Source organism: Aythya ferina (assembly GCF_964211825.1).
Source record: "Aythya ferina genome assembly, chromosome: 20".
Taxonomy (NCBI): Eukaryota; Metazoa; Chordata; class Aves; order Anseriformes; family Anatidae; genus Aythya; species Aythya ferina.
This window is the reverse complement of record NC_140318.1, coordinates 3,074,605-3,101,373: the sequence shown is the minus strand read 5'-3', so window position 1 is coordinate 3,101,373 and position 26,769 is coordinate 3,074,605. Positions and strand designations below refer to the sequence as shown.

Below are 26,769 nucleotides of genomic sequence, written 5' to 3'. Positions count from 1 at the left end.
TAAATCTTCATGGAATGCACACAGTTATGCAGTGTTTACTCAGTCTTTTTCTTAAACTCAAAACCAGAAGTTTCTTGCATTTTAACTTCTCTGTAGCTATGAAAATTTTGGCTTGACTAGGAAAAGTGATTTATTACTGTTAGTGACAAGGTGCTGAATTTTTAAAATAAGAAAATAAACACGAGAATCGCACAGCTTTTGTCTGTCTCCTGTAAACAGAATTGCACCTGGCATGAAATAGCTGTGATGGGCAGCCTGTGTGATGCAAAGTTCGTTACATACAATTAGAAACCGCGTGTTACTAAAGCCTTGCTGAGCTGGACAAGTAGCAAAGAACTCACTTTGTCAGCTGCCCTCCTCCCCAGATTGGTAAAGGATGATGAAAAATGCACGTTTCTAGTTACTGAACTTCATGTGCACCAAATTCCTGACTGGTGCTGCTTGGAGTTCTTGGTGGCAGAGCAGTCTCAGAATAATAAATAACACTACTGCCCTGAACGATATTTTTCTTACCCAAGTGCATTCTGTTTAGGGAAATAACATCCGATGAGTACTTGGAGTGCTTCTCACTTTACCTTTAAAATGGTCCGTTCAGATTAAGCGACAGAGCTGCAGAAGTATTGTCTCTAACAACATTTTCTCAATGTTTCTTAACTAAGCTGAGCTTGCCAAAGCGATTGCAGATGCTGTTGGAGACCAGCTGTTGCTGTGTTTGCCTCTATGATGTGTACTTCTGCTTCAAACAGATTTGGGGAAATGTAACAGGAGAATCCCACTGGTGCTATTAGGAGACTCTGAGGCTTTAAATTTTGTACAGGCCCAAGCTGTGTTTCAGTCCCTCTTGGAGCTATTTGTTAAAGGATGTGCACTGTTACCACTCAGCGTTAAGCTTCATTAACACCGTGCTTGCGTTCAGAAATACAATGTTAAGCGTGAATTTCTCCTAGGTTCTGGAGAACATCTTTTATTCCAAGTTTTTTGGGTAATTTTGTTTCTAAAATAACAGTTGCTGAAGTGCTTGCTACATGTGTTGCAAGAAAACAAACTGACTCGTCATCTTTTTGCCTTAACAGGGTGGAAGAAGGAATCTGTTGACGGCATCCAGTGCTAGCTTTTCATCTGGCATCTGACCCTGCTGGAAGGCCATCATGCAGCAGCCTCCACAGACTGTTCCAGCGGGAGCAGCAGCTCCACCTCCTGCAGGCCTTGCCCGGAACGTTTACTGGAGAAACACCTCGCTCAGTAAACGAGCAAATGCAGCAGCTGCCCCGGTGCAGCCCGTGACAGACCCTTTTGCCTTTGGCAGACAAACTCCCCAGGGTTCCCCCTTAGATAATCCATCCAAGGGCAATGCGTTGGTTATGCCAAGTTCTTCCCCGGCGGCGTTTCCCCAGCCAGCTGTTCTGCATCCTTCACCCTCACACGCAGGGGACAATCCTCATGGACTGCACACGTCTTTGTCAGCTCCTGTTCCCCAACCAGGAATAAACACCAGTACCTTTTCTAACGTTCCAGTTCCTTCACCGTCCCCGGGATACGTTATAAATAGCGCTACAGAAATGCATCCCAACGCAGAGCTGGGACTCCACGGCTCTGCGGTACCTTTGCATTATAATACAGGAACAGCACTTGAAAATTCTTTCGGTGTGCATCCTGGAATGGTGTCTATGTCAAACAGACCTGGAGGCAGGCAAGATGCTAGCAGAGATCCGAGCGATGTTCCTTCGGGACCCGCTGCAGCAGCAGTCTTCCCTCCACCTCCTCAGCAGCCCGTGTCTCAGTGGAGACCTGGCCAAGGTAACCTGCAGTCTCCAGTTCGAAATTTTGTGCCCCATCCTGAGCCGTCTTCTCAGCCTGACATTCACAACATTTCTCAGTCTTCGGTCAGCCCTCCTCATCCTCCCCCGCAGACGAATTTGCAGCATGCTCCTGTACATCAAGGTGTTCCACAAAATCCCGTGCAAGCGCCTTTATCTGTTGGTTGTGAAAAGAATGGGAAAAATGTCTCTGCAAACCATGGTCATCACATGAACAGCATCCAGCCTGGCAATGTGTTTAGGCAGAACGCAGAAATGACTAATGCTTGGTTAAATCAAACTTACCAGGACCAGTTTTACCCACAGCCACCCTTGCAAGACTCCAATTTTGTCATTCCCACAGCTCAGGAAAACAACCCCAAAAAACAATCTCCAGGTGTGGCTGAAACATCAAATAGACCCGTTCCCACAGACCGAGATTCGGGAACCATCTCCATGTTTTTCAAAGGGGATGAGGCAGAGAATGAAGAAATACTTTCATCTGAAAAAAATTACATGGTTGAGAAAACCGAGTTTGCTTCTCAGCCAAATTCGTCGCCCCTGTATCACCAGCCCATGCAGCCTCAGTGGGCTGCAACGAATGTTCTGGCGCAGGTCGGTGCAGGTTCAGCCAACGAGGTGGTACAAAAAGGAATGGATGTGCAGTATTTCCCTAAAATGATCAGCCAGCAGGAGGCACAGGCTGCCAAGCACGCGATGTTTATTGGTGATGACAAAGCGTGCGCAGGTGATGCAGCCGGTAACGGTGGGTCACAGTACGAAAACGTGGAGAACCTGGAGTGCATTCAGAATCAGGAAGTGCTGCCAAGCGAGCCGCACAACGTGAACGCTTCATCCCCTCCTGCTCACCCTGATCTGTACAGATACGGAGCCCTGCCGGGGCAGATGCTTCCAAAGAACGCTGTTGTGAGCCATGCTGAAGGAGGACCAAATTTGGAGGCACCTGATTCCTTACCTCATCCCGTCCGGCCCGATAGCGTATCTTCAAACTATAGCAACATTAGCCATAGGAGTGCTTCGAGCTCAGCGAGACCTCCCGAGCAAGTCGGTACGTTTATTCAGCAAGAAAGCGGGAAGCCTGATGAAGAATCCTCTGCTCGCTTCTTCAAACAGATCGACTCTTCTCCTCTGGGAGGTGATTCAGGCGAGGTAAACCTGAGCAAGAGCTACCATAGTAACCTCTCCCAGCCTCCAACTCCAAGCCCTCCCAAACCTACAGGAGTGTTTCAGACGAGCGCAAACAGTTCTTTTGAACCTGTGAGGTCCCACGGAGTTGGCATAAAACCTGCAGAAATTGACCAGGCAAAGATGGTGGTCGAGTTAAGAGAGAACCACTCAAACCAAAAGAATACCAAGAAGAACACAGCCGTGCCAGCTGCGTCACCAGGCAATCTCGAACAGCCACCAGATAATCTGGAAACTATTTTTATGCCTCAGGTATACCCGCTGCCTCTCGCAGTTACTGGTGAAGCTGGAAACATGTTGCACTCTGGAGCTGTTACAGAAAACATGCAGTCGTTGTCTGAGCGAAGGTCTTCAACGAGAGCTCAGGGAGCAATTAAGAAGTGTGACAGCCCAGCAACAACTCTGTGGGCTCATAATGAATTACCTAATTTTGGGGGAAATGTTCTTCTAGCTCCTGCTGCTCCTGCGGTGTATGTACCTGCCAAACAAACTGTGGAAGTCATTCAGCCACCAGAAGAAGGCCTGCCTAATCAGCAGCCAAACAAACCAGGGAATATTGCTGTGCAGCCTTCCCAAGATGGAAATATATCTTCTGAAAATCTTGAGAATCCTCCCAAAATGGGAGAAGAGGAGGCACTTCAGTCTCAGGCAAGTTCTGGTTATGCAAGTTTGTTGTCTTCTCCACCTACAGAGTCTTTGCAAAATCAGCCTATCCTGATTGCTCAGCCTAATCAAAGCTATAACTTGGCTCAGCCAATTAATTTTTCTATTTCTCTATCTAATCAGCTAAGCAGCAATGAAAATCAGCCAATGAAGGATGCCGGGGTTGGGGACAAGCCTTCGATGGGCCCCCAGACTTCACATACTGGTGGGATCATCTCGGGGGAAAATGCACCGCTGCCTGTGATGCAAGTTGGATCTCTGTTAGTTAATGCACCTCCAAATACTAATCTGTTAAAACATAATTTATTGCAAAGCCCTGTTAATTCCTCTGATACTGCCTCTAATCAGCCTGCAAACTTGCTCATGAAAACACCGCTTAATTTAGCTCCTGAAGGGCAAAAGAATGTTAATTTTGAAGGTTTTGTTCCTGAATTTGCTAGCAAACCGGGAGCTAATTCATCCGTCTCTCCTGGGATTAATCTTCCCAGTGGAAGTGTGCTGCTGCCACCTGTTAATTCCGTAGTACAGGCTAATAGTTCTGCAAATCGCTCAAATAACAAAGAAGAAGCTGCTGGAGTGCTTGACTTTACAGTGCCACGGACATTGGAGAAAAGCAGTGCGAGTAACGCTGTGCAAGTGCACAGTCAGTCGCTTTCTGGTCCCACGTATCCTCCGCAGTCAGTCGCTGCTGGCCAGGTGGGTCCTGAGGTGCATGACAAACAACATTTCTATCAACAGGTAACAAAAGATGTACAGCATCAGGCTGTGCCAGACAGAGCTGGGCAGGGAGCGTTGCCCCAAATGCAGGCAGCTCAGATGCAGCAACCGACACCTTCCGGGCACTCCTCGGCTCCTTCCAGCTACCCGGCTGCTGCAGGGACTGGCGCCACGCAGGCAGCGCAGCAGTGTGAGAACCAGGAGCTGGGGAACCAAGAGGCCAGTTCCTCGCAGCTGGCGAGGTACGACCAGGCAAGCCCTGAGAAGCAGCCCGTGCCTGGGCAGCCGTCGGGTGCACAGACTTCCACAGCTCCTCCTAGCAGCACCGGCCAGCCGGTCGTGCCAAGTGCACAGCAAGACCCGCAGCGTCCACCCCTGCCTCAGACTCCTCAGGATGCCTTTGGTCCACCACAGAACCCCTACTACTACTACAGACATCCTTATGATGCTTACCAGCCTCCATATCCCCCACCGTACCCTCCTGCGGATCCCAGAGCAGCATCTCATCTTTATTACATGGTAGGATACGTTTTTGTTTTCCCCTTTCTTCCCCACTCAGCGCATATCAATAGTTTTCATTTTTGAATTACAACTTTTAATAGTTGTGTTATGATCAACATTCAGTATGGCGTTCATATTAAGGATTTAACTACAGGGAAAATCTAAATTGCAATAATAAAATTTACATAATAGAGATCTAAAAATCTTAAAATAGTTAATGCTAATTCCAGTTGGCACAGATGTCAGCTGATAACTATTTATTTGTTTGGGAAAAGTTGGCATTTCTGTTTTCACCTGCTGCCTGACTGATTGGCAGTTTAGCAGAATGGCCATCGTAGTGGTTGAAGTAGTCTAGAAGTAGTTTCTAGAAGTAATATTAATAGGCCTTGCCATAAGGTATACCAAAAACTGTCCTATAGGCTGTTGATTTTAATTTCTTCAGGTATCACGGTTGTGGTATCTGTGGCGATTTGTTTGTTTTAAATATTTGTTCTTGAACTTGGGCGGCCTCTTACCTTACGTGTCAACCTCTTTTCTAGGAGGACAGCTACGGACAGTACGACCCACGGTACAGACACTACGATAGCAGCAGCGCTGCTTATATGGAGCCCGGGAGCTATCGTTACCCTGAGCCCGAACGTCCCAGTTCCAGAGCCAGCCACTGCTCTGACAGGCCTTCTTCTAGGTATGCAGCTCCTAAACTGAGTGAAGATGTGGCATATCCAAGAGCAGTGAGTGCAATTACACCTGTTCAAGTTTTACAGCATCAGCTGCAGTGAGGAAGTTCAAAAACTTTGTGTGCTGCCATAGGAACGTACGGTATCAAATGCCGTGCCTGAAAAGGACACCGACACGGTTCCAGCAGTCTGTTCTGCTGCTACAGCTCGTTCTGCCTTTCATTCAGCTCTGTAGGTGGCTGTTAGCTTCTCTGCCTGGCAGAAAGTCACTGCAACAGACTTGATGCTCTTTTGCGTGCGTGCCGTGGAAGTACCGTGTAGGCCATGGGTTTGTTAATCAGTGCTTGTTTATTTTCTTGGTAGCACTTACACAGCAGCCCCCTAGTTCTGTTAATAAACGGCACTTTTGCACATTGGTGTGGGGATTTGCTTTGCAAGCACAGCAGCCCGTGTGGCTCATTGATGTGCAGCATTTCATTTTTTTTGGAAAAGAGCAGCTGAATCCAGTGAAAACTGCTGGGGTTGTGTCAGGTTAATTTGTCTGACAGGTCAAGCCAGGACAGGTGTTTCACTCATGGAGTAGTCTTCAACTTAAAAACAAAATTCTGCTTACTGCCTTTATAAGATTATAGGAAGCTTTGGCACTGAGGAGTACAAAACGATAAGCATATCCGTTTGTGATAACTTCTGTCGTTGTCTTAAGTGACTCTGAGTGCCTTGTGAGATCTGCTAAGGAGATAACCACTAGTAGCTCTAAGAAAGCACTCCTGATGCATGCTCTTTTTTACATAGTGTTTGGAAGAGCTTAAAATTCCTATGAGGGCTTTGGGCAGATCAAAGCCTGTTGTGGGTTGCTCTGTCAGTGTTGATGTGTGATGTGACTGCAGTTGGATGCAGGCAGTAGTACGGTACTGCAGGGCAGCACAGACTGTGTGGCAAGGTACCCAAAGGTAGTGCTCCTGAAACTTTCTCACAGTGTATCAGTGATGCATTGATTTCTGTAAATAATTGATGATGAGGATTCTTAACTTCTGTTTGGGGAGGGGAAGGGAATACCATCTTTCTGAGGGGGACTGAGAAGGCTGGTTAGGTGGATAAACTTGATCTGATAAGATCAAAACTCCTCCTGCAGAGCTAAGTGCTGTGTTAGCAAGGCTCCCACACGTTTTTCCAGTGCCGAGTGTCACCTGACTGGCTTGGCCACTGCAGGGTTTGCACTATCACCTCTATGAATAGTGCTTTGGGGGGGAGCGTGGAGTTCCCATCACTCCACACCATTGATAAAATGCTTTCCCTTCTGTGCATGTGTGTGTAGGTATACGCAGGAGTGTTTGTGAATGCATGCACACGAGTGTTTATATCCATACGTAGGGTTTTATATACAGACATCAACATGTGAATGTGTAGATATGTATATAAGTGTACGTGCATACATGTACACACACTACAATTTTATGTCCTTATCTAACGTACTTCTAGCTTTGTTTCATCAATTTTGGGTAGTGTCCCCAGAATGGCATATAACAGAGCTACAAGTAGAACAAGAAAATGATAGTATTGAGTTCTTTGATGGCCAGGCAGCCAAACAATAGCGCAGTGCATTTTGGTTTTGTTTCTTTTCTGACTTGTGTGTTATGCTGGTGGCAGATGCTGCAATGACAGCCCCAGAGACTTCAGTGTGGAAGCCTTCTGGTTGGAATTACCTAAAAGAGCATGTTCTGACTTGTTTTTGTGACTTTGTCTCCAGACCATAGTCCTCTTTTCATCTCTGTAAGATGTATAAGAAAACACTTCTGAAGTTGAGGGAGCAATTATTTCATTATTTAGGTTGCAGATCTCTCTGTTGAGACAGTTCATTCTAATTATAGCAGTAGTTTTTGTGATTAATTGCCCATAAGTAACCGATCTCATGACCAGAGCAGCTCACAAAAGCCACTGAGGTATTGTAGTGTCAGTTTGTTATGGCATAGAACAGCTTAGTGATATATAGCTTTGTAAACATCTAATTTTACAATTATGATTATTTGGTTTCCTGTAAATGCATTAGTTTAAATATGAACCTCTACCTAACCAATTGTGGCATGTAGTTCTTCATATCTCTTGCTGACTTTTGGAGAGATTGAAGGAGGGACAATAACTTCTTATGTCTGTGTACTTCCAGGCAGGGGTATCCTGAAGATTATTATGCAAAAACTGGATGGACTGATTATTATCCAGGCTATTACCCAAATGCATATGACTATGGAGGTAAGGTGTCAAAGTATTCTCTGAATTTATCTGTAGCAAATTGCAGATCTCCTTTTCTCCGTAAATTTTTCTCCAACTTTAAGATTGGAGAATTACTGTGTTTTTCCTGTAATTAAATATATATATGTGTGTGTATATATATCCTTCCTACAACCAGTGAGAATAAAGTTACACTTGCTAGAAATTGATCTTTAGACCTACTTTAGTAGTTCTTAATACCATGCTATCCTTCCTATATTTCTTTTATTCAGCAGAAGTAGTGAATAGAAAATAAATAAAAGTCTTTCCTCACTCCCAGACTTCTCTTTGCCATTTAATGTATAAAAATGTATCATGGTATGTCCACAGAATGGTTTTCTTTGGTGTTTTGCAAACCTGTCACTTGCTGGCTTGTATCCTTGGTGTGTAACCTGCAGGCGGAGTTCTAAAGTAAAATTTAGGTGGGGTGTAAACAGAAATTGGCTAATGACTAGAATGTGTTGTTGTCTATAATTACCTGAATGCTCACAGAGACATAATGGTGTTAGTAGTCTAAAGGCAATTGCTTAGATAGTGCCCAGGAGGATTTTAAGCAAATCTGTCCATATCCTGAAGCACGTAGCATGGAGTTCTGAAAACTGATAGCAAAGATTGTGCTACTATTTGTTGAATTATTTTCACGCTATGATTAAGTTTGAAAGTTGTTAGAAAAGGTCTATCTGATCTTGGTCTTCTGAAGAGTATCTAGCTAACTATAGTCATGTTTTTATTTTTCTGGGCTGCTGACCAAATCAACAGGCAATTAAAGAGAAAAGAGAGAAAAGTTATAGGTAGTAACTTCCAGTATCTAAACCATTATTTTTATTTTCCAAAGATCCAAGTCGTTGGGAACGTTACTCGTCAGCATATGACCCCAGATACAGAGATCCTAGAAGTTACGATCAGAGGTATTGGTATGATGCTGAACACAACCCTTACCAGAAGAGAGATGCATATCCATATGGCAGCAGGTTTGTCCATTCAGTCCTTACTCTTTCCATATCTAGGGCAGGGTGGGACCTGGGTGCTGACTGTGCCCAGAGAACCACTGTGAGTGAAGGCAGACAGTCTGGCATTGCTTTCTTCTGGACTAAGGCCCTCATATTCAAATGTGTCATCAGGAAACTAGATAATGGCAGTAAGTACTAAGGCAAGGAAATGGAAATGCTGCTTTATTTGTTAAAGATCTGCCCCAAAGCCTTAAAAATTTGTGCACTGTCGTGATAGTTGTATGGGCATCAGAATTGTGGGGTATCATGCAGTTTCATAAACAAAATCCTCTCAATACTGTACTCCAGGAACACAGTTGCATCCTGTGACAGACTATTAAAATGCAGTATTACAATTTTAATAGGTACATCTGCTAGTTTGTTCTTTTGCTTCAACACAGGGAATTGAGGAACAACAGATGAGCTTCCATGTAACTCTTAAGAAAAGGATTTAAGGCAAATATGACACGTTTTCAGATTAACGTTGTTTAGGTTTTCTTTTTTTGTTCTAAACAACCTTGGAGCATGATGTTAATCTTCATCTTGAATATTCTGGATGAAGTTCTTGAAGTACCAGTTTGTTTACTGTAATAAAAAACGAAATCTAGTTAACGATCTAGAAGCCCTTCTGAAGCTAGGTACGGTTCCCTTCCGAAGAGGCAGGCAGTGGAGTCGCTTTCCTTTACATACAGTTGACTGTTTATTTTTGTTTGGTGTGCTTTTGTTCTTCAGACATGACCGATACGAAGATCATTGGAGATACGATCCTCGTTTTACTGGAAGCTTTGATGATGAAGCAGAGCCTCACAGAGATCCTTATGGCGATGAATTTGACAGACGCAGCGTTCACAGTGAGCATTCTGCTCATAGTCTCCGTAGCTCCCACAGTGTTCACAGTCACCGGAGCAGTTTTAGCTCTCGCTCTCAGCAAGTAAGCTTCAAATGGTCACATCAAGTATTCTCATACAGTTAAGCTGGGCCTTTCTCTTAGGTGTGGGTGAAAAGTTAGAAATATGTAAATATTTCAGTTTTTAGCTTGGGAAAAATGTATTTTGAAAACCTGTATTCTGTAAGTTAAGGCTGTTCTGTAATGTAGTTTTGAATTTAGCATTTATCACAGTTATCAGTAGAACTTTAACCAAAATCAGCACTCAGCTGTGTCAGTTGCCACACATGCAGAAATGAAAAAAAATACTGAATCCATATGGTTGTGAGAACTTTGCCTTTACTGTGCTTGGCTGGAGTTGATGTCTGGCTTTTGGCGTTGTCATTTTTCTGATCACAAGCATGGGATCTGTTAAAACACTAACTCAGTGTTTGTACGATGGTATCTTGACTTTACAAGCAAAAAAACCACCTAGCTGATGACTTATCTATTTATGCCATAGTTACAAATACCTGAAAAATACGAGTAATATTCAGGTGATTGTTGTGGTGGTGAGAGAACTGAACAGATCAAATGGTAGTAAAAGCATTGAGGGGAGACCACTGAGAGATTATCTTCTGCAGGCTATTGTACCAGGTGATTTGCAGGGCAGTGTTTTCAAGTGTAGTAAACCTGGTTTAAGAACCATTGGAAGAACTGAAATAGCTGATGATGGGGGGGATGCTTGCTGCCTTGTCATGCCTGCAGTATTGCTTGCTTTGTGTAACTTCACGCTCTCTGCTGATGACTACTAATATGATCTATTTAGAGCCAGCTGTATAGAAGTAACCATGATCTAACGGCTAATGCCTATGAAAGTACTGCACAGGCAGTGTCGCTGCATGCAGATTATACGTATGGTGGATATGCTCCTAACTTTGGTGGACAACAGCCTTTTACAGATTATGGCTACCCGACTGAAACTGGATGGTCAACTGTAGAACAAGGTATTGGCACCGTCGGGGAAGGAGAAGGGAAGGGACTGTGCTTGTGAGGTTGTTTATTGGTGGTAGTTTGTACTTCTGTTAATGTTTGTAGTGCATGAGATCACTTTTGTGTATTTGTTAAGCCTGTTAATAGGAAAGCACTCCTATTTACAGTATGTATACATGAACAAAGTTCTTCCCTGTTCAGCAAAAGGATAGCTTCTTGCTTGCTGAAACATGGGTATTTCACAGAACGGGAGTAGCTAGATGATGATTGCCATTAAATATTGCATACTTGCATTTGTAAACACTTTTTTAGATACATTTTTGAATTGCATTGTGTATGCTTCTGGGGGAATGATTAAAATTTAACTTAAACTTCAGATTTATCCACGTTTTTTTACCCTTTCCCATGAGAAAACATGGTTCATCTGGAAAAGGTTTTCTAGAGTTTCTTGAAGTCATTAGCTCTTTGAAGATGTCATATGTTTATATTGAGATGTCTAAAACAAACAAGTAAAGCCTTTGTATAAAAGCAATAAGTGGATTTTAGAGTTCTTTAGTCTAGTTTTGTTCTTTGTGGCAAATCTTCAGAAGATCTTTGAGAATTTAATGGAACTGATTAATTGTTGCTTACGAAGTTTAGCCAAATTGTATTTCTTTTTTTTTCTCCACTAGTACTGCAGGATTACTGAATTAAATAAATACATCAGCATGTCTATTTTGTTGCAAGTCAGGTCACTTTATCTTATTTTCTTTTCTCCCTACTTCAGCACCTTTAAGGCCCTCAACGCCTGAGAAATTTTCAGTGCCTCATCTGTGTGCTAGGTTTGGTCCTGGGGGATTCTTAATAAAAGTGCTGCCAAACCTGCCTTCAGAAGGACAGCCAGCTCTGGTTGAAATACACAGTATGGAGGTAAAGTTCATAAGCAAAAATGAGGGTGGAGGAGTACAGGCCTTTCTTTCGGAAGGGGAGTAGGGGACTTAGGTCTGTAGCTTCCTGTATTTCTTTAATACATCAGTGCATGTAATCTTTGTATATTTATCTATTGTGGTTTGCTCTGTAGCTGTAAGTGAAGTGGTAACTTAGCAATTCCTTTTCAATGAGAGATGACATAGGCATGGTTAGATCATCCAGCTCCTTATAATTATGTTTGGGTAAAATCCTTACTTTCTAGAAGTGCTGGAGTTTTTTGTTTGTTTGTTATTAATGTAATACTGTTCCTAGAGAGATCATAGCCCTGCAGAGAATGTACAAGGACAAAGGACAGCTTGTTATCTTGATTGACTGGGGATTAAATATCGTGTGCATATTTTTATTCTTCCTATGCCTCTACAAAGAACTGCAGCACTCCAGTGATGTAAAATGTGTGTAAGGACTGGTTTACGTGATGAGAATAGGATTCATTGGTAAAATACCAGTAGAAGGAAGTAGAATTGCATGCAAATACTAGAATGGCAGCAGGAAAATTGAGGAGATATGAGGAATATTTTGTATTTTGCTACAGAATATTTCCCCCCGTCAAGAAGCAGATCTTGTAATTTATTATCCTTATGCAGGTTGCAAGCCACCGTATATATTTCAAGAGCAATAGCTGTTGATTATAATACAGATACGTTTGGGTTTGGTTTTTTATGCTTAAAATCAAAAAAAATTGTAGTTATAAAAAATTCTGATGGTTTATGTTTGTGTCTTTAGACTATGATGCAGCACTCTCCAGAGCAAGAAGAGATGAGAGCGTTTCCTGGTCCTCTTGCTAAGTATGTCCTAACAGATTTTTTTTTTTTGAAAAATCACACTTTTGTATTTCATTCCTTCATCAAAGTTTTTATTGTCCTGCAATTGTAGATTACAGAATTTAAACTAAAATATTTGTTGTTTTTTACTTGTATAAATGGTAGGGTGAGCTTTAAATTTGTTCCTCATACTAGTCACGATAATGATCTGAATATTTTATATTTGCCTCATTAAACACTTTTTTCTTCTTGCAGGGATGACACCCATAAAGTGGACGTTATTAATTTTGCACAAAATAAATCTACACAGTGCTTCAAGAATGAAAATTTAATTGACAAAGAATCTGCAAGTCTGCTTTGGGACTTCATTGTTCTGTTGTGCAGGCAGAATGGGGTATGTTTCACTGCTTGACCTTTTGTCCTTTCTAAAACCTTTTATACAGAAACTGGTATTTCTGTAGAAGTAATATGTGTATAGTGACTTACCTGTAATGAACAGTTGATGGAGCAGGTAATCTGGTCACTTGTTCTCAGAGGTGCTGATAGTTAAATCTTGTTGAAAACAACATGAAGGCAATGTTGAAATAACAGCTTTTTTGTTTTGTTTTTTTTTCCCTACTGCATATTATAGACTGTTGTGGGAACAGACTTGGCTGAACTTTTGCTCCGAGATCATAAAACAGTATGGCTTCCTGGAAAGTCCCCTAATGAAGCAAATTTGATCGATTTCACTAATGAGGCTTTGGAACAAGTAGAAGAGGAATCTGGTGAAGCTCAGCTCTCGTTTCTCACTGATAGTCTTATAACCACAATTGACACTCTTGAGAAAGAGACAGAGAGATTCAGAGAGTTGCTGCTTTATGGCCGTAAGAAGGTGAATGCTTATATTCAAATACTGTCTCTTATTTACTTATTTTTCAAATATCTGAAAGCTCTAAGGATCAGTGCAAATCATTCTTGCTACTTGCAGTGTGTATATTTCATAACACTGTGCTGCACTGATGGAAAAATGCTGCGTCCTACAGTTTATAAAATAAAAGTTAAATTTCTTGTGTTAGCACATGAACGAAACAAACATTTAAGTCAAAATACTACTGTAAAAAGTCACTCTTACTGACTAATATGGTAAGCTAACGCAGGAAACTAATTTCTGTATTAATTTAGGATGCGTTGGAATCGGCCATGAAGCATGGCTTATGGGGTCATGCCCTGCTACTTGCCAGCAAGATGGACAGCAGAACGCATGCAAGAGTTATGACCAGGTACAATTTTTCTTGTTATTGACTAATATGAAATGGTCTGCCTATTCCACTAGAGTGTGGTCTGGTGCTTCAGACATCTTAATGTCAAAATCATGAGTTATCTTGAATAGCTCATGCAATAATTATGCTTTGATTTTACATCTGTGTTCAGTTGATTCATGTAAGCTGTTGCTTTTTCTTCTGAGGTCTCCAGGCCATAAGCTTAAACCTGAGAAGTTATTCTATGCACTCCTTCCATTTAAAGGATATTTTAACTACAGTAATCCATGGGCTAGTTTGACAGGCACTGTTGGTCAGGCTTTGTGGGGGGGGAGAAAACGGGATGGCACAAAAAAACAACTGTCAGCTTCTGTTGATGTGTTCATGCATGCTTTGTCTATAGACAGATAAAGTTTCTGCCTCCTGAGCTTGTGAAATCAGGTACTAAGTCTAGTCATCCGGCATGGGGAGAATCATGAGGTTTTTCCTAGCTTGGATTGATATAAGTCAAAGTGGCAGATGCAGGTAATTAATAGTACTTTGCTTTTGGATATTATCCAGTGGGGGCAGTTGCTTATTCAATGTAATATTTTCAAGCAGCGCTTCCTTGTCTTAAAGTAAGCAAGATTAACTGTGGCTGAGTGTTCAAATACATTTTAACTGCTTACCCAATGTTTGTTGTTTGGTTTTCTGTATAATGTCTCTGTAGATTTGCCAACAGTCTCCCGATTAATGACCCTCTGCAGACTGTTTACCAGTTCATGTCTGGAAGGATGCCAGCTGCATCCACGGTAAGATTGGAGTGTGAGCTGCAGTTGAGTCTTAACGGGGTACTGCAGTGAGTAGCGTAGTTCATAACAGTAATCTTTCCACGTGCTCTTCCTAGACAAATAAGTTTTGTCCTTTTTTAGGTTTAAACACTTAACCATGCAGAGCTTCGGTCACTGATTTGACTAACGAATTCTTCTAATTTTAGTGCTGTGGAGATGAGAAATGGGGAGACTGGAGGCCTCATCTAGCAATGGTGTTATCCAACTTGACAAACAATGTGGACTTGGAATCCAGGACTATTGCAACCATGGGAGACACTCTTGGTAACTCCTGGGGGATGAACTGGTGATGACTGAAGGAAAAGCTTTCTGACAAAAATTAATTTTTCAGCACTTAAACAGCAATTGCTGTGTAAAATATAAAGTGGAACAGTTCTATACAGGCTTGTCTGTGCTATGAGGGTATTTAAGTACAAAGCCAAAACAGTGTGGGCCACTGAATTATATGGTGTGTTATCAAGACAAAATATTCTGAGTTCTGTCACTTATTTTCCTACAGCTTCTAAAGGATTGCTTGATGCTGCTCACTTCTGTTACCTGATGGCCCAAGTTGGTTTTGGAGTTTACACAAGGAAGACAACAAAACTTGTCCTAATTGGATCAAATCATAGGTTTGGCTTTCCTTTTTTTTTAATATCCCTTTTTGATGCTGGCAAGACTGGGTTGCACTGCTCCCCTCATCATAACTAGCTACAGCAGTTTTTGAGAACTGTCTGATGCCCTGACCTTGTTTGAGGCGTTGAAGTTATTTATACTGTCTGTTAAAAACCTACCTTTCTGACTTTATTTCTAACTGACATAGCAATATTTATTGATTATATATGATCTGAATGTCAAGTAGTATTTTTCTTCTCCTATTCCCTAATAGCTTGCCATTTTTTAAGTTTGCCACCAATGAAGCCATTCAAAGAACAGAAGCCTATGAATACGCACAGTCACTAGGAACTCAGCCTGGCTGCTTGCACAATTTCCAGGTGAAGAGATATTTCATACATTTTTGCAGCTTCTATGCAAGGTGTTCATCTCTCATATGTGCTTTATTCAGCATAGAAGATACTTTATCCATGGTAGCTGGAAATATTTATGGGTAGCATAGCGCAAGATAGCTTTTTCCCTGTTTTGTCACTTAATCTGTCTTTTTTTTTTTTTTTTTAACATTTTTTATCTGTGCATTCTGAACTTTGGAATTTTAAATTCTGTTATCATATATTGCAAAAGAAAAATCTAGCAGGATTTGTTGATGCTACCTGTAGGCAAATAATAATTTCCATTGGATGTTCCCAAGAATGTTCTCACTGCTTGATTTGTTTCACCTGCTTGCGTTCCATAGGTTTTCAAATTCATCTATGCTTGCCGACTTGCTGAAATGGGACTTGCTGCTCAGGCCTTCCATTATTGTGAAGTGATTTCCAGAACTGTCCTCAAAGATCCACACTACTATTCACCTGTACTCATTGGCCAGCTAATTCAGGTAACATACGGAAGAATTAAGTGTTTGTGGCTTCATGCTGTAGGTGATAAGCTGTGGCTAACGTTGCCTTTTTTGGTTGCTGGTTAACTGAAATTTTACAATGACTTCTTTTTCTAGATGTCATCGCAACTGCGCCTGTTTGATCCACAGATAAAAGAGAAACCAGAACAAGAATCTCTTGTTGAACCTTCCTGGTTGGTAAGGCTTCGCCATGTGGATGGACAGATCAAGGTAAAGAATGTACTTTCCAACATGAACTATTCCCTTTTTAGGGTTAGTGTAAATCCAGTTTTTGAATGGCTTTATTCATATTACTAATTACAGAAACGTATGAAGTGATTACCTCATGATATAGCCATGCCATAAAATACAGGTATCATAATTCAAGATAAGTGCATTTATCACACTTTAGTGCCTTAAGATACAGTACTGAGTAGTTTAAAGGGTAGTGTATGTTACATAACAGATTTTTCTTAGTACTGTAATGTGAGGAGAATCACAAGGCTCATTAAGGAACTAATGCAGCAACTCCTGTTGTAAGCAGGCGATCTGCTTGCCAGTAAAAAGGGAGAAGGGAGAAAAAGCAAAAATGCTGTGTGAATTAGTATAGCTAAATTGTAACAGAATGGAAAGGGAGAAATAGTTATTGAAAGAGATCCATTAGAAATGCAAAAACTGACCTAACAGTTCAATAAAACAGCAGCAACAAAAATTACGGTGTTATCACCCTAAGATTTAATTTTCTATATATTTCTTTAGTTATGAACTTAACATCTGGTAGAGTTAGTATATTTTTTTTTGTGCAGGAGGGTGCAATAGCTTATAACACAGACAGATCCACACCACAACAGTATCCGTGTAGCACACCAAGCTCTGAATTAGACCATACCAGTCAATATGATGGAGGAGGAGTTGGCCATGACATGGGCCCGGGCACTGAAAATGCATTGTTAGCATCCTTATTACCCAATATGTCTCAACAGATGCAAAGTGTGCAGCTGATGCCTTCAGGTTAGTGTCTCATAGCCTTCTTTATGACATTTCATGTTTCTTCATGACAAAGAGAGAAAGTAAATGTTTTGGGTTTCTAATATAAGAAATCATTTAAGAGTGAAATTTAATTTCAGCATTATTTCATCTTATTCACAGGATGAAAGGTTCTGTTTAGTTACAGTTCTTAACTCTATTTTGTGCCTTAGCACCTCAGGCTATACTTGATGGGTCAGCTGCTGTGATTCCTCCTGGTGACCAGGAAGCTGTCCGAAGTGTCCCCTTCTACCCAGTGGCTTCTCAGCCCGTTGGTCCAGGCCCTGGCTTTGCACCTCCAGGGTTTCCAAATCAGTATGGAGCTGAACCATCACCGCTGTATATGGGGTCAACACTACCACCAGGAGGGCCACCGCAAGAAACCGAGTCACGGGAAGAAGAGCAGACAAACCTGGAAACAGGTCTGGAATCTTAGGGGAATTAACTATTTTGGGGGTTAATACAAAGCATCTCAAAATTTATAAAATAGTGAGACGAGTCTTGGATATTTATGTTTAGTAAGATGATATTAAGTTACAGAAACATCTGTGGAAAGCTTTAGTATTCATTTAGTATTGGCTTAGTTTAAAAGAGAGGTCAGAATCAGCAAGTTATGATTTAGACATAAACCAGGCAATTTTCTGTACCATGGAATTGGTGAATGCACTGCAGTTGCCACTTGCTCTGTCTTGAGGGTCTGTGATTGAAGCATCAGGGATTTCTGTCTCTGGGCAGTAGCTTCTAGCACCGTGTTAATTTTTAATCCTGTGACCGCAGAACGTGACACACGTGAAGGCAAGGACAGATGTGTTGACAGTTGTGTTAGAGATATGAAGAACCTGGTATTGTCTCCATTCTGATGGTTGCATTGCTCACCCTGCTCTAACCTATATCTGGAACAAACAATACCTGTGCAGTAGAAACAAAAAAATCACACCAGCTGCATTTCATGTTCTGTAAAAATCAGGCTCTTAATAACACAAAACTCATAACTAGTGAAAAACTTTACTTTAAAAGCATTTAGTTTTGTGGTTTTTTTTTTTTTTTTTTTTTTTTTTTTTTTTTCCCCACTAACATAGTGTAATTTTGCTTTTTAAGGAATGCAGAGAATTCCTCCAGAGTCTCCTTCACGAAACTCTTTCCCTGAACAGAGAGAGGAAGATTTCTACAACAGAATGGCTAGCATGGTATCTTTTGTTTTATACATCTCTTTGGCACGTCAGCTGTGTTGCATGTCTTTGCAATCACAAAGTGTATTGGGGGTCTGTCTTGCTCTTCATCTAGGTTTGAAGCTTAATTTGTCCTCCCCATTCTCCTTCCCTTCGTTGGAATAATTAATTCCTAACTATGCTAACAAAAGAAACGGTGATTAATTATTATTTTTTTTAATGTTAGAGTTGCTGTATGAACATTAGAAGAACAGCCGGCCTAATCTAGAAGGGGGAGGGTGGAATTGCAGCAATTGCTGTCTGGTGCAGCATTTTTATATCTTTCCCCTTGTGGGCTGATTGGTCTGCACAGCAGCGACCTGATTTAACTTTGTATTGGATTAGTTATATGACCGTGTAATTACTTGGCCAGACATCAGCTCTTTTTTTGGTCCATCCTACACGTCAGAGGACATAGAAGTACCCAAATAACCAGCTTGAATGTCTTGAATAATATGGGAGTTTGTAATAGTGAATGTTGTGTCAGATATTTAGCTGCTTGCTTATTAAGCATGTCCTGGCTTTATATCTAACCAGGCACCAGGACGAAGATCCAGATCTGCATCTCAGTCTTCAGCATATATGGTATGCCATGAGCAGGCTGCTTCTTCCACTAAGTCTTTGTTCTAAGTCTTTGTTCTTATTTACATTTACTTTTTACTGGTGTATTTGGATTTCTTCCTATTACTAACTTTTCAAAGAAAGAATTTGCTTAGCAAGATGGAGTGTAATCAGTTCACTCCAGCAGTGACAGCTTTGTGCTTTCCCATGTATTCATGATACAGGGCTATGGGCGAAGGTCACGGACAACTTCAGAGTCCTCTGCTCATTCTGTGGGACGAGAAAGATCCAACTCTGCAGCAAAACAGCCTTCTCCTTCTCCACCTGTTCCTGTAGGGAAAGAGACTAAAAAAGAAGTAAAAAAAGAGACAGCATCTAGAAAGGTAAACTCGCTAAGTGAGGTAGTTGTAGGTTGAGATTTGCGGGACGTGTGGTAACGTTGGCTTGGCTTTTACAACATCTAGACATTTTTATACGCCCATATTGCAGTTTGTGCTACCACTAGCTGCCTCTACATGCACTGAAGCATTGCTCCTCTGGCAGCTTGTTTTCCCTGGGAATGAATTCAGAGCAATTTCCCTTTACATTAAAAACAAACACCTTCTCTTTCATCCAACTCCCATCCACCACAGTGGGTTTACCCCTACTTGTTTATTTTCCTCTCCTTACACCACTTCTGTGTGTTGGCCCTTTTCCCGTTTTCTCAGGCTGCCATTTATAAGGACTAGTTTTCATTTGTGGCATATTACCTCTGAATTCTTTCTTCCATCTCTCAGAACGATACCATTTAGTTTAGCTGAGGGCATCTTTCCTGGTGTTTTTTATATTACAGTTGAAGTCTCTAACAGAAAACTAATTATTACATGAAATTCTTTTGATTTGCCTGTAAAGACAGTGTTGAGAAAATCAACTTAATAGATATATTTATATTTTAGACCGGTGCAAACTGGTTTCGCTGGCTGATGGGGAAAGGAAAGAATGAAGCTCACCTTCCAGATGACAAAAACAAATCTGTAAGTCCGCTAAATCACAAAAACCTTTGTACATCTTAATTGGTTCAGAGAGACTTCCTGGATGACAGATGAACATTGTTTTAACAAGTAAACAAATGTGTGTAAAAATTAATCTGTGTATATTCCAGCTTTGTTGAACTGCTAATTTTTGGCTCTGGTTTCCCTGTAGATTGTTTGGGATGAACAGAAACAGCGCTGGGTTAATTTGGATGAACCAGAAGAAGAGGTAAAAAAAAAATAAAAAATAAATAAAATAAAATACTGAGGACCTTTTACTTCTTCAAACTAAAATCTGTACTGGCTTACAATTTTACTGACTTTTACTGAATTTGGATTAAAACGTGCAACATTTTGAAGCTAAGCAACGAGTAACATATTTGTATAGTCCACATATTTATGAAACCATTTATATCTTCACATGCTGGTGTAGATCCAGTTGTTGTGACTGAGTTTACAAAGGAATTTATTCTAAACTTAGTTCAATGTATCTCTTCATACAAGTGGATACCACCTGGAAAATAGCTTGTTAATTGATTTGCTGAAAACAGACAAGGGGGGTGAGTGGGAGAGGGGAAGTAAAGAAGAGTTCTTAGTTCTGAAAATGTAATGCATTGTAAAGCAAGGAAAATCACCCACCCTGTTCATCCTTATTTGTCAAGAGCTATTTCAAAGCATAAGCAAATGATGAGAACCATGGTTGTAAATATTTCCTTGTAGAGTGAATGTAGATGGGGTGTCAAGATGTGTAAACATCTTGGCGTTAGATAAGGAGTTATATGGTGTAAGATCAAGAATATTGATCCACATTGGGTATACTGACATGCATCTTGCAATTTTTTGTGTTCTGGAGTACGTAAGGAAAAGGAGGAAGTCAGACAGACACTCTTAGTCAATGATTTTTTTTTCTTTTTTGTTCTCCTGGCAGAGTAAACCTCCACCACCACCTCCAACAGGATTTCCTAAAGTTCCCCAGACTGCTCCATCTGGGCCTGGAGGCCCACCTAGTGCCCCTGTCAACATGTTCTCCAGAAGAGCAGGTAACAGACATGGAAGACTTCACATTTTCTATTGCATAAAATATGAAGACAAAACTCTTGGCTTTTCTAGGGGTGCTTAGGAGCAGTTGGCATCTCAGTGATGTCATGGATCTGTGCCTATTTTTGGCTTTGTGCCTAACTTCTGCATTGTGATTGCTGTCACCATGACATTGTGACTTGGGTATTATTGTTTGTATCCCTGCAGCATTACTTTCTGATTCTGAAAGGCAGTTTAACCAGCAGACCGTTGAAAATAGACATGGAGATGAATAACACGAGACTTATCTCTGTTATTTCCGGATTTCTCTATTTTAGCAGGAAGCAGAGCCCGTTACGTCGATGTTCTGAATCCAGGTGGAACCAAGTCGAGTGGTGCTGTTCCTGCACCGGCAGATCTATTTGCCCCGTTGGCACCAATGCCAGTTCCTGCAAATGTCTTTGTTCCAAACTCAGGTGTGTTGTGCGTGGTTAAACTTGTAAAGAGGTTATATGGTTACCTTAAAGTCACTTTTGCCAGTGTGTGCATTATGTAGCTTTTAATGAACATTTCACGGCATTCAACCTTACTAACTCCAATCCCTTTTAAAGAGGAATCAGTCTGGGAACTGCAGTAAAATAAATTAATAAAGCCCAGCTCTGCACTCTGCAAACAAAGGAGATTGGGGTTTTGCTTGTTTTGATTTGGTTTATTTTGTCTTTTTTTGATTTTTGGGGGGCTGATTTCTTAAAAATTGATACATTTTTACTACATGTTGCAATGCACCAAATTGATCTGTATAAACTGTACGCATCTCCTGATTGCAAACTTGCAAACAATACTGAGACACCTGTAGATATTGATACTGCACTCTTTAAATTGCCTTTTTTTTTATTCCTGGAAGAAGACAGGTATTGTACAAATTCAGGTCTGCTTATGACCCTGCTTCTTATTCTTTGAAGTCAAACCCCCCAATCTGGTGTGTCTGACTAAATCCCATTTCCTTTGTAGTTCCAGGGGAACCCCAGCCGATGGAAGGGAGTGGTGCAGCAGAGCACACTCCAGCTGCAAATCAAACCAACACAGAACCTGCTGCAGCTGCTGATCCAGAGGTATGTTAAAAAGAATGTCTTGTATATATTGTTCAAACTTCTCATAAAAATGATTGAAGATCCTCAACAGTAGCATCGTAGCTGCAGGATGTACAAAGCCTATTGTTATACACAACCATAATCCCTATGTTTTAGTTGAAGAACTGGAGAATGGAAATACAAGTGAAAATGGAAGTAGGAAGCCCATGAAAAGTTGTAATTCCCAACTTGGCAGGACTGCACATTTCGTGTGTGCAGTATGTGTTAGGAAATGGACCAAGAACGTAGGAAGTAGCCATGCGTGGTGTGTTTTCATCTGACTTCATGTATTGCAATGTTGTTTGCTACAATGGGATTAATATAGCAGAAAGGTGAAATAACATTGTAGTGAGTCATGGTAATTAAGATTTAAAAAAGAGTGCATTGTTTTTCTTTAGTATTTAAACCCTCCAATCCTTCCACCTGGATCTGGGCTTCCTGTTTCCAACCCTGATGGCTTCCAATCAGGAGAGGTAAGACTTCAGACTTGGTTCAAAGTGGTTAGCTAATGACTCGTGAAGCATATTTTAACCATTATTTTGTAGTGCTCTTAACATGGGCCATCTAAATGGCAAGTAACTGATTCAAGATGCAGTTGGACAGGATGCTAGGTAATCTCATCTGGTCTCGCTTTTCCTACCAAAGGTGGGACTAGGTGATCTTTTTGAGGTCTCTTTCAACCATGGTTTTTCTATAATTCTGTGATGGATGCAGATGCTTGTGACCAGGCAAGATGGTGTCACATGACTCTTCCAAAATTGTACAGAAGAGACCTCTAAGTCCGTATGAGAAGTTCAGAGTCCTACTTTCTGTGGTGTGATCTGCTTGTTCGATATATGTAAACTTATAAAAGCCTTTTCAGAGTAAAATGTCAATAGCACTTTAAGGATCTCTTCTTGCCTCTGTGCATGCATATAATTTCACTAATATTAAATGTGAGACACAAAGAGGAGAATAGATTGCTGTGTGCCAGGCAGAGTAACATTACCTTTATTCCTACTAAATGTTTTCTGTATCTACATAATTTTGTGCTTTAAGAAGTCCTTTTGATTTAAACTAACTTCTGGCTTTACATTTTTTTTTAACTTGAAGTTGGTTTAACCTTTGGCAGAGTGAGACTTTTATAATTAAATAAAACAACTGAAAGCTTGGGGCAGTGACATGCATGACGACTTTTTTATTTGTGTTTTTTTGTATTTGTGTGTTCTTGCTGTTTTGTAGCTTTCGCGCTCTAGTTCAATGAGTTCATTATCACGTGAAGTAAGCCAGCATTTTAATCAGGTACATGTGGCTGGCCATTCTCATTTATGTTAACGTGTTTACTTTTCCACTCTTTGTTTTGCATTTGCTTAAATACTAATGCTACTTTTAGTCATTTTCCCTTCTCATTTCACAGAAATAACCTTCAAAGTGACTAATGATGCAGTGTTCCTTTTAACACTCAAACAGGGTCTTCAGACTTTTGTGTTTATGAGAATGCATGTAATCCAGGCATGCTTTTTGTTTATGTTCATGTTCCTAAGAGATTTACTTAGTAATTTTGATTAGCTCTTTCCTGGGTTACCAAACTCGTCAATTGATGTAAAAAAAACAGCAAACAAAAAACCTCCAAACTAAGAAAAATCAACCTACTGCTTCCCCAAATGACCCAATGAAACTAAACCTTGTCATTCTGCTGCTGCCAATCTCAAGTTGGTAATAATACCATTGCCTGTTTCATCTGCAAAAGCCCCTGTAGGAATTAAAGGAATGCTTCATCTCTGCTGTTCTGGGAGTAGTCTGGGGTCACCGTAAAGGAGTGACACAAACTCTTTCTGATAGTTTTTAGTAAAGCAAAACTTGACATAGAATGTTTATTTTTGGGCAAGTCCTGAGGTCTACTAACAAAAACAGAAGGTACTAATGCAGTGAAGTCGCACCAACGTCTTGTTTTGGTTTTGCATGCTTTGGATTTTCAGAGCTATTTACAGTTTATGCATGTGACATTGTTTTGCCAATTCCTACATTAAGCAAATAATATTAAAGAAATGGATGCAAACTGTACCAGCACTTTTTGCAGTTGTTATAATATGCTGCTCTGTCCATATTGTTGGCATTATTACTGTGAATATTTTCTCTGTATGACTAAGCAAACCAAGTCTGAGAGGCAGTGAAGCTCTGCAGTTCCGTAACTTTCGTATAATCTACTTTCTAGCCTGCCGCTGTACCACCTTCGGGGGGACCTTCAGCAGGAACAGTACAGTTCTACAATCCTTCTCAATTTGCACAAGTGAGTAAAGGCCTCATTGCTACTTTGAACTAAACTATTGAACAAAAAGAGACTTGTTAGCCCTGAGAGTTCAAACAAGTAATTAAATGTTGCTTGAGTAAATCAGTCATGCTGAACAATCTTGTTTTAAGTGAGCTGAGTCCACGTCTACCTTTAATAAGTAACTCGGTGTAGCCTTAAATATCAGTACGAATTTTGTCTTTTTTTTTCCTCCCAGATATTTTTACCATGTAGTTGTGTTCTTTCCCCCATTCCCAGGTGATCCATATAGTGAGAGAATCCAGTCTGTCACGAAGTGTCCTTCTGCTCTTTCTCTGCCTTTGTAGCACTTAAGAATTTTGCAAGATAAAATAATGGAACGAGCAGCTGCCCATTCTGGAATGTCACTGTATTTTTTCATCTGTTTTCAAACCAAGTATGAAGGGTTAAAAAGTATTATAACAAAAGAGGCAGTCTCACTGTAGGCCAGGCACCGTTATGGAAAGGTTTGTGTACATGGAACCAGGCTCTCAGTACTGCAGGATGAGTATCTCCAGCCTTGTTGAAACCATACAGATGAGAACTATATAAAAGTGTACTATCGTGAGATTTGGTGCTTCAGCAGACCTCTTGATACGTAATTTAGCTTTGATATTCAAAACCGCCTGATGGAATGTCAACCGTCTTCATTTTTTATGTTTTGATTTTGGTTTACTAGTTTAATCCAGACTATCACATGCAGGGTGTTAAACATGCATGTAGACCAATCTAACTCCTTTAAGCTAACAACGTTGGGATCAAGACTTTACTGACAACTTCTTGTATTTTGTCTCCAGGATGGCACTTCTACAGAACATTTTTTTGTTTATTCCTGTTACTCTTTTTCAGTCTCCTGCAGTCACTGGAAGTTCAAGGCCAGGAAGAATAGGACAGAGGAAGTATCCAACGCTGAAGTAGAATACAGTGGCTCTGCTTGGAATTCTCATTCGTGTTCTGAATATATGAAGAACTATTCAGTCTGATGGCACATGGTATCAGAACTAGCTGCAGTTGACAGGACAGTAATTTAATGATGGGTGATTTTTTTCATGGGTCTCCCTACTTGCACTTCATCTACATAAATCATTACCAAACATGAAATATATGTAACTTTTCCTTTTAAAGAACTGGCTAGAAATAGCTTTGCTGTGATAAAGAATAGACACAAGGGAGGAAATAGTTGCTGTCTGTTACAAAAATTATTCATAAATTGCATAGGCAATTTATTCCTTAAAATAATTTTAAACCTACTAGTGTGACTTTAAGGCATAGTTTCAGGGATTCCTTAATTTCTGAAGGATGCTCCCGTCCCATTGTGGGGGAAAAACATGTCCACATTGTAACATAACACTCTGTGGCCTTAAGAGGACCATGCGCAATTGTAATGCTTATAAAACAGGACTTGGTTTGTCAATGTATGAAATTCAAGATGTTCATCTGGGAAATGCCTCGTGCTAGTTTGTTTTTTGAAGGGGGGAGGGGGCCACAGCTCATCCAAATAAATTGACCCATATTGAATGAAAACTGTGACTGTAATCTAATACTAATTTGATTTGGATCTTATCTAGTATGTATGTAGTTTGTGGTTTAGACTACTTGTAAAGCAAATTGTATAGTCTGAAAGAAGCTCTCTGTATAATAGCTGATGCTGTACTATTTGATGAGTGAGTGTTCTTTTAAGTGCAATACGGTTACTTGCTTTCTCTCAAACTGCTGGCACTGTGTAATTAAGGTGGTAACAGCTTGAAAGTTGTCTTTTCCTCTTGAGTGCCAGAATCAGCATAATACTGTTCTTGAATTTCCATTACTAAAATAACCAAGGTCTTAAATAGCTAACAGCTGAATTTCAAACGTACTAAATGTAGATGGATTAGACCTCTACCGATGGACGTTGAAATCTATAGGATTAATATAGGAAATCTTGAAAACCATGATATGCAATGTTCATATTGACTGAAGAATCTGAATCATCTGCAAAGAGGGAAATAAACTTTAAATATTTATTAAATTGTTAGGCCATATTTTATTTAGAATTTGCCACCACACTATTTGATTTTACTTGAATTTCTGCTCATGAGTAGAAATAACGTGAATGTGAAATTGCTGGTGTTGGTCCCTGATAGTTTTTCTCCTGAATAATGTCACCTTCCTGAGATCTCGATAGCCTTACGTTTTATTCTAAAAGGGGTTGTGTGTAGCTGAAGCATAATGCTGTTTGGGGGAATCGGAAACCTTGGCGTAGTGGTCCGTACTCAATTCCAGGCACGGTGAGCAGCAGCGTGGGGTTCCTCTTCTGTGACTGAAACCTAGTCAGACACTTGGCTTCCTCTAGTTCAGCCAGGCCGCTGATTATTTTCTCCTTTCAGTAGAGACTGCCAAACATCTTTAATTCAAGAAGGCTTCCTCTGGGCTGGGAGCGGCTGTCTTTCCTAAGTGTAAGATTTGACACTGTAAATTCTTAAATAAAATATTTTGCGCTCTGGAGCACTTTCACATTTTACTACTTCTTGTGGTTTATTGCTGGGGCAAGTCGAGGGAAGCTCCGCGTGTCTCCTGAGTGCGCGGAAAGGGCTAAAAGCCCTGCTT

The 26,769-nt window shown here is 40.7% G+C and overlaps 1 protein-coding gene across 7 annotated transcripts; it reads left to right on the top strand.

The window, feature by feature from the left end:
• Positions 1–215: 215 nt before the first annotated feature.
• SEC16A (SEC16 homolog A, endoplasmic reticulum export factor) lies at positions 216–26,676 on the top strand. 7 transcript variants are annotated; one of them, XM_084494150.1, is made up of 33 exons: positions 220–369; positions 1,074–3,650; positions 4,404–4,901; positions 5,423–5,568; positions 7,722–7,807; positions 8,661–8,796; positions 9,547–9,745; positions 10,509–10,686; positions 11,439–11,581; positions 12,365–12,426; positions 12,658–12,796; positions 13,034–13,276; positions 13,567–13,664; positions 14,353–14,434; positions 14,620–14,737; positions 14,973–15,084; positions 15,342–15,447; positions 15,804–15,944; positions 16,062–16,175; positions 16,751–16,955; positions 17,144–17,392; positions 18,069–18,157; positions 18,716–18,763; positions 18,964–19,122; positions 19,675–19,752; positions 19,922–19,978; positions 20,678–20,789; positions 21,105–21,242; positions 21,778–21,878; positions 22,295–22,369; positions 23,118–23,177; positions 24,091–24,165; positions 25,033–26,676. In XM_084494150.1, exons 2-33 carry the CDS (start codon positions 1,149–1,151, stop codon positions 25,099–25,101), a joined length of 6,618 nt encoding a protein of 2,205 aa, XP_084350276.1. In that variant the 5' UTR covers positions 220–369; positions 1,074–1,148; the 3' UTR covers positions 25,102–26,676. The 7 variants fall into 7 exon arrangements, with proteins under 7 accessions (XP_084350270.1, XP_084350276.1, XP_084350275.1 ...); XM_084494149.1 differs by having other exon boundaries at positions 3,789–4,901; XM_084494144.1 differs by having other exon boundaries at positions 216–369; positions 1,074–4,901.
• Positions 26,677–26,769: the final 93 nt, after the last annotated feature.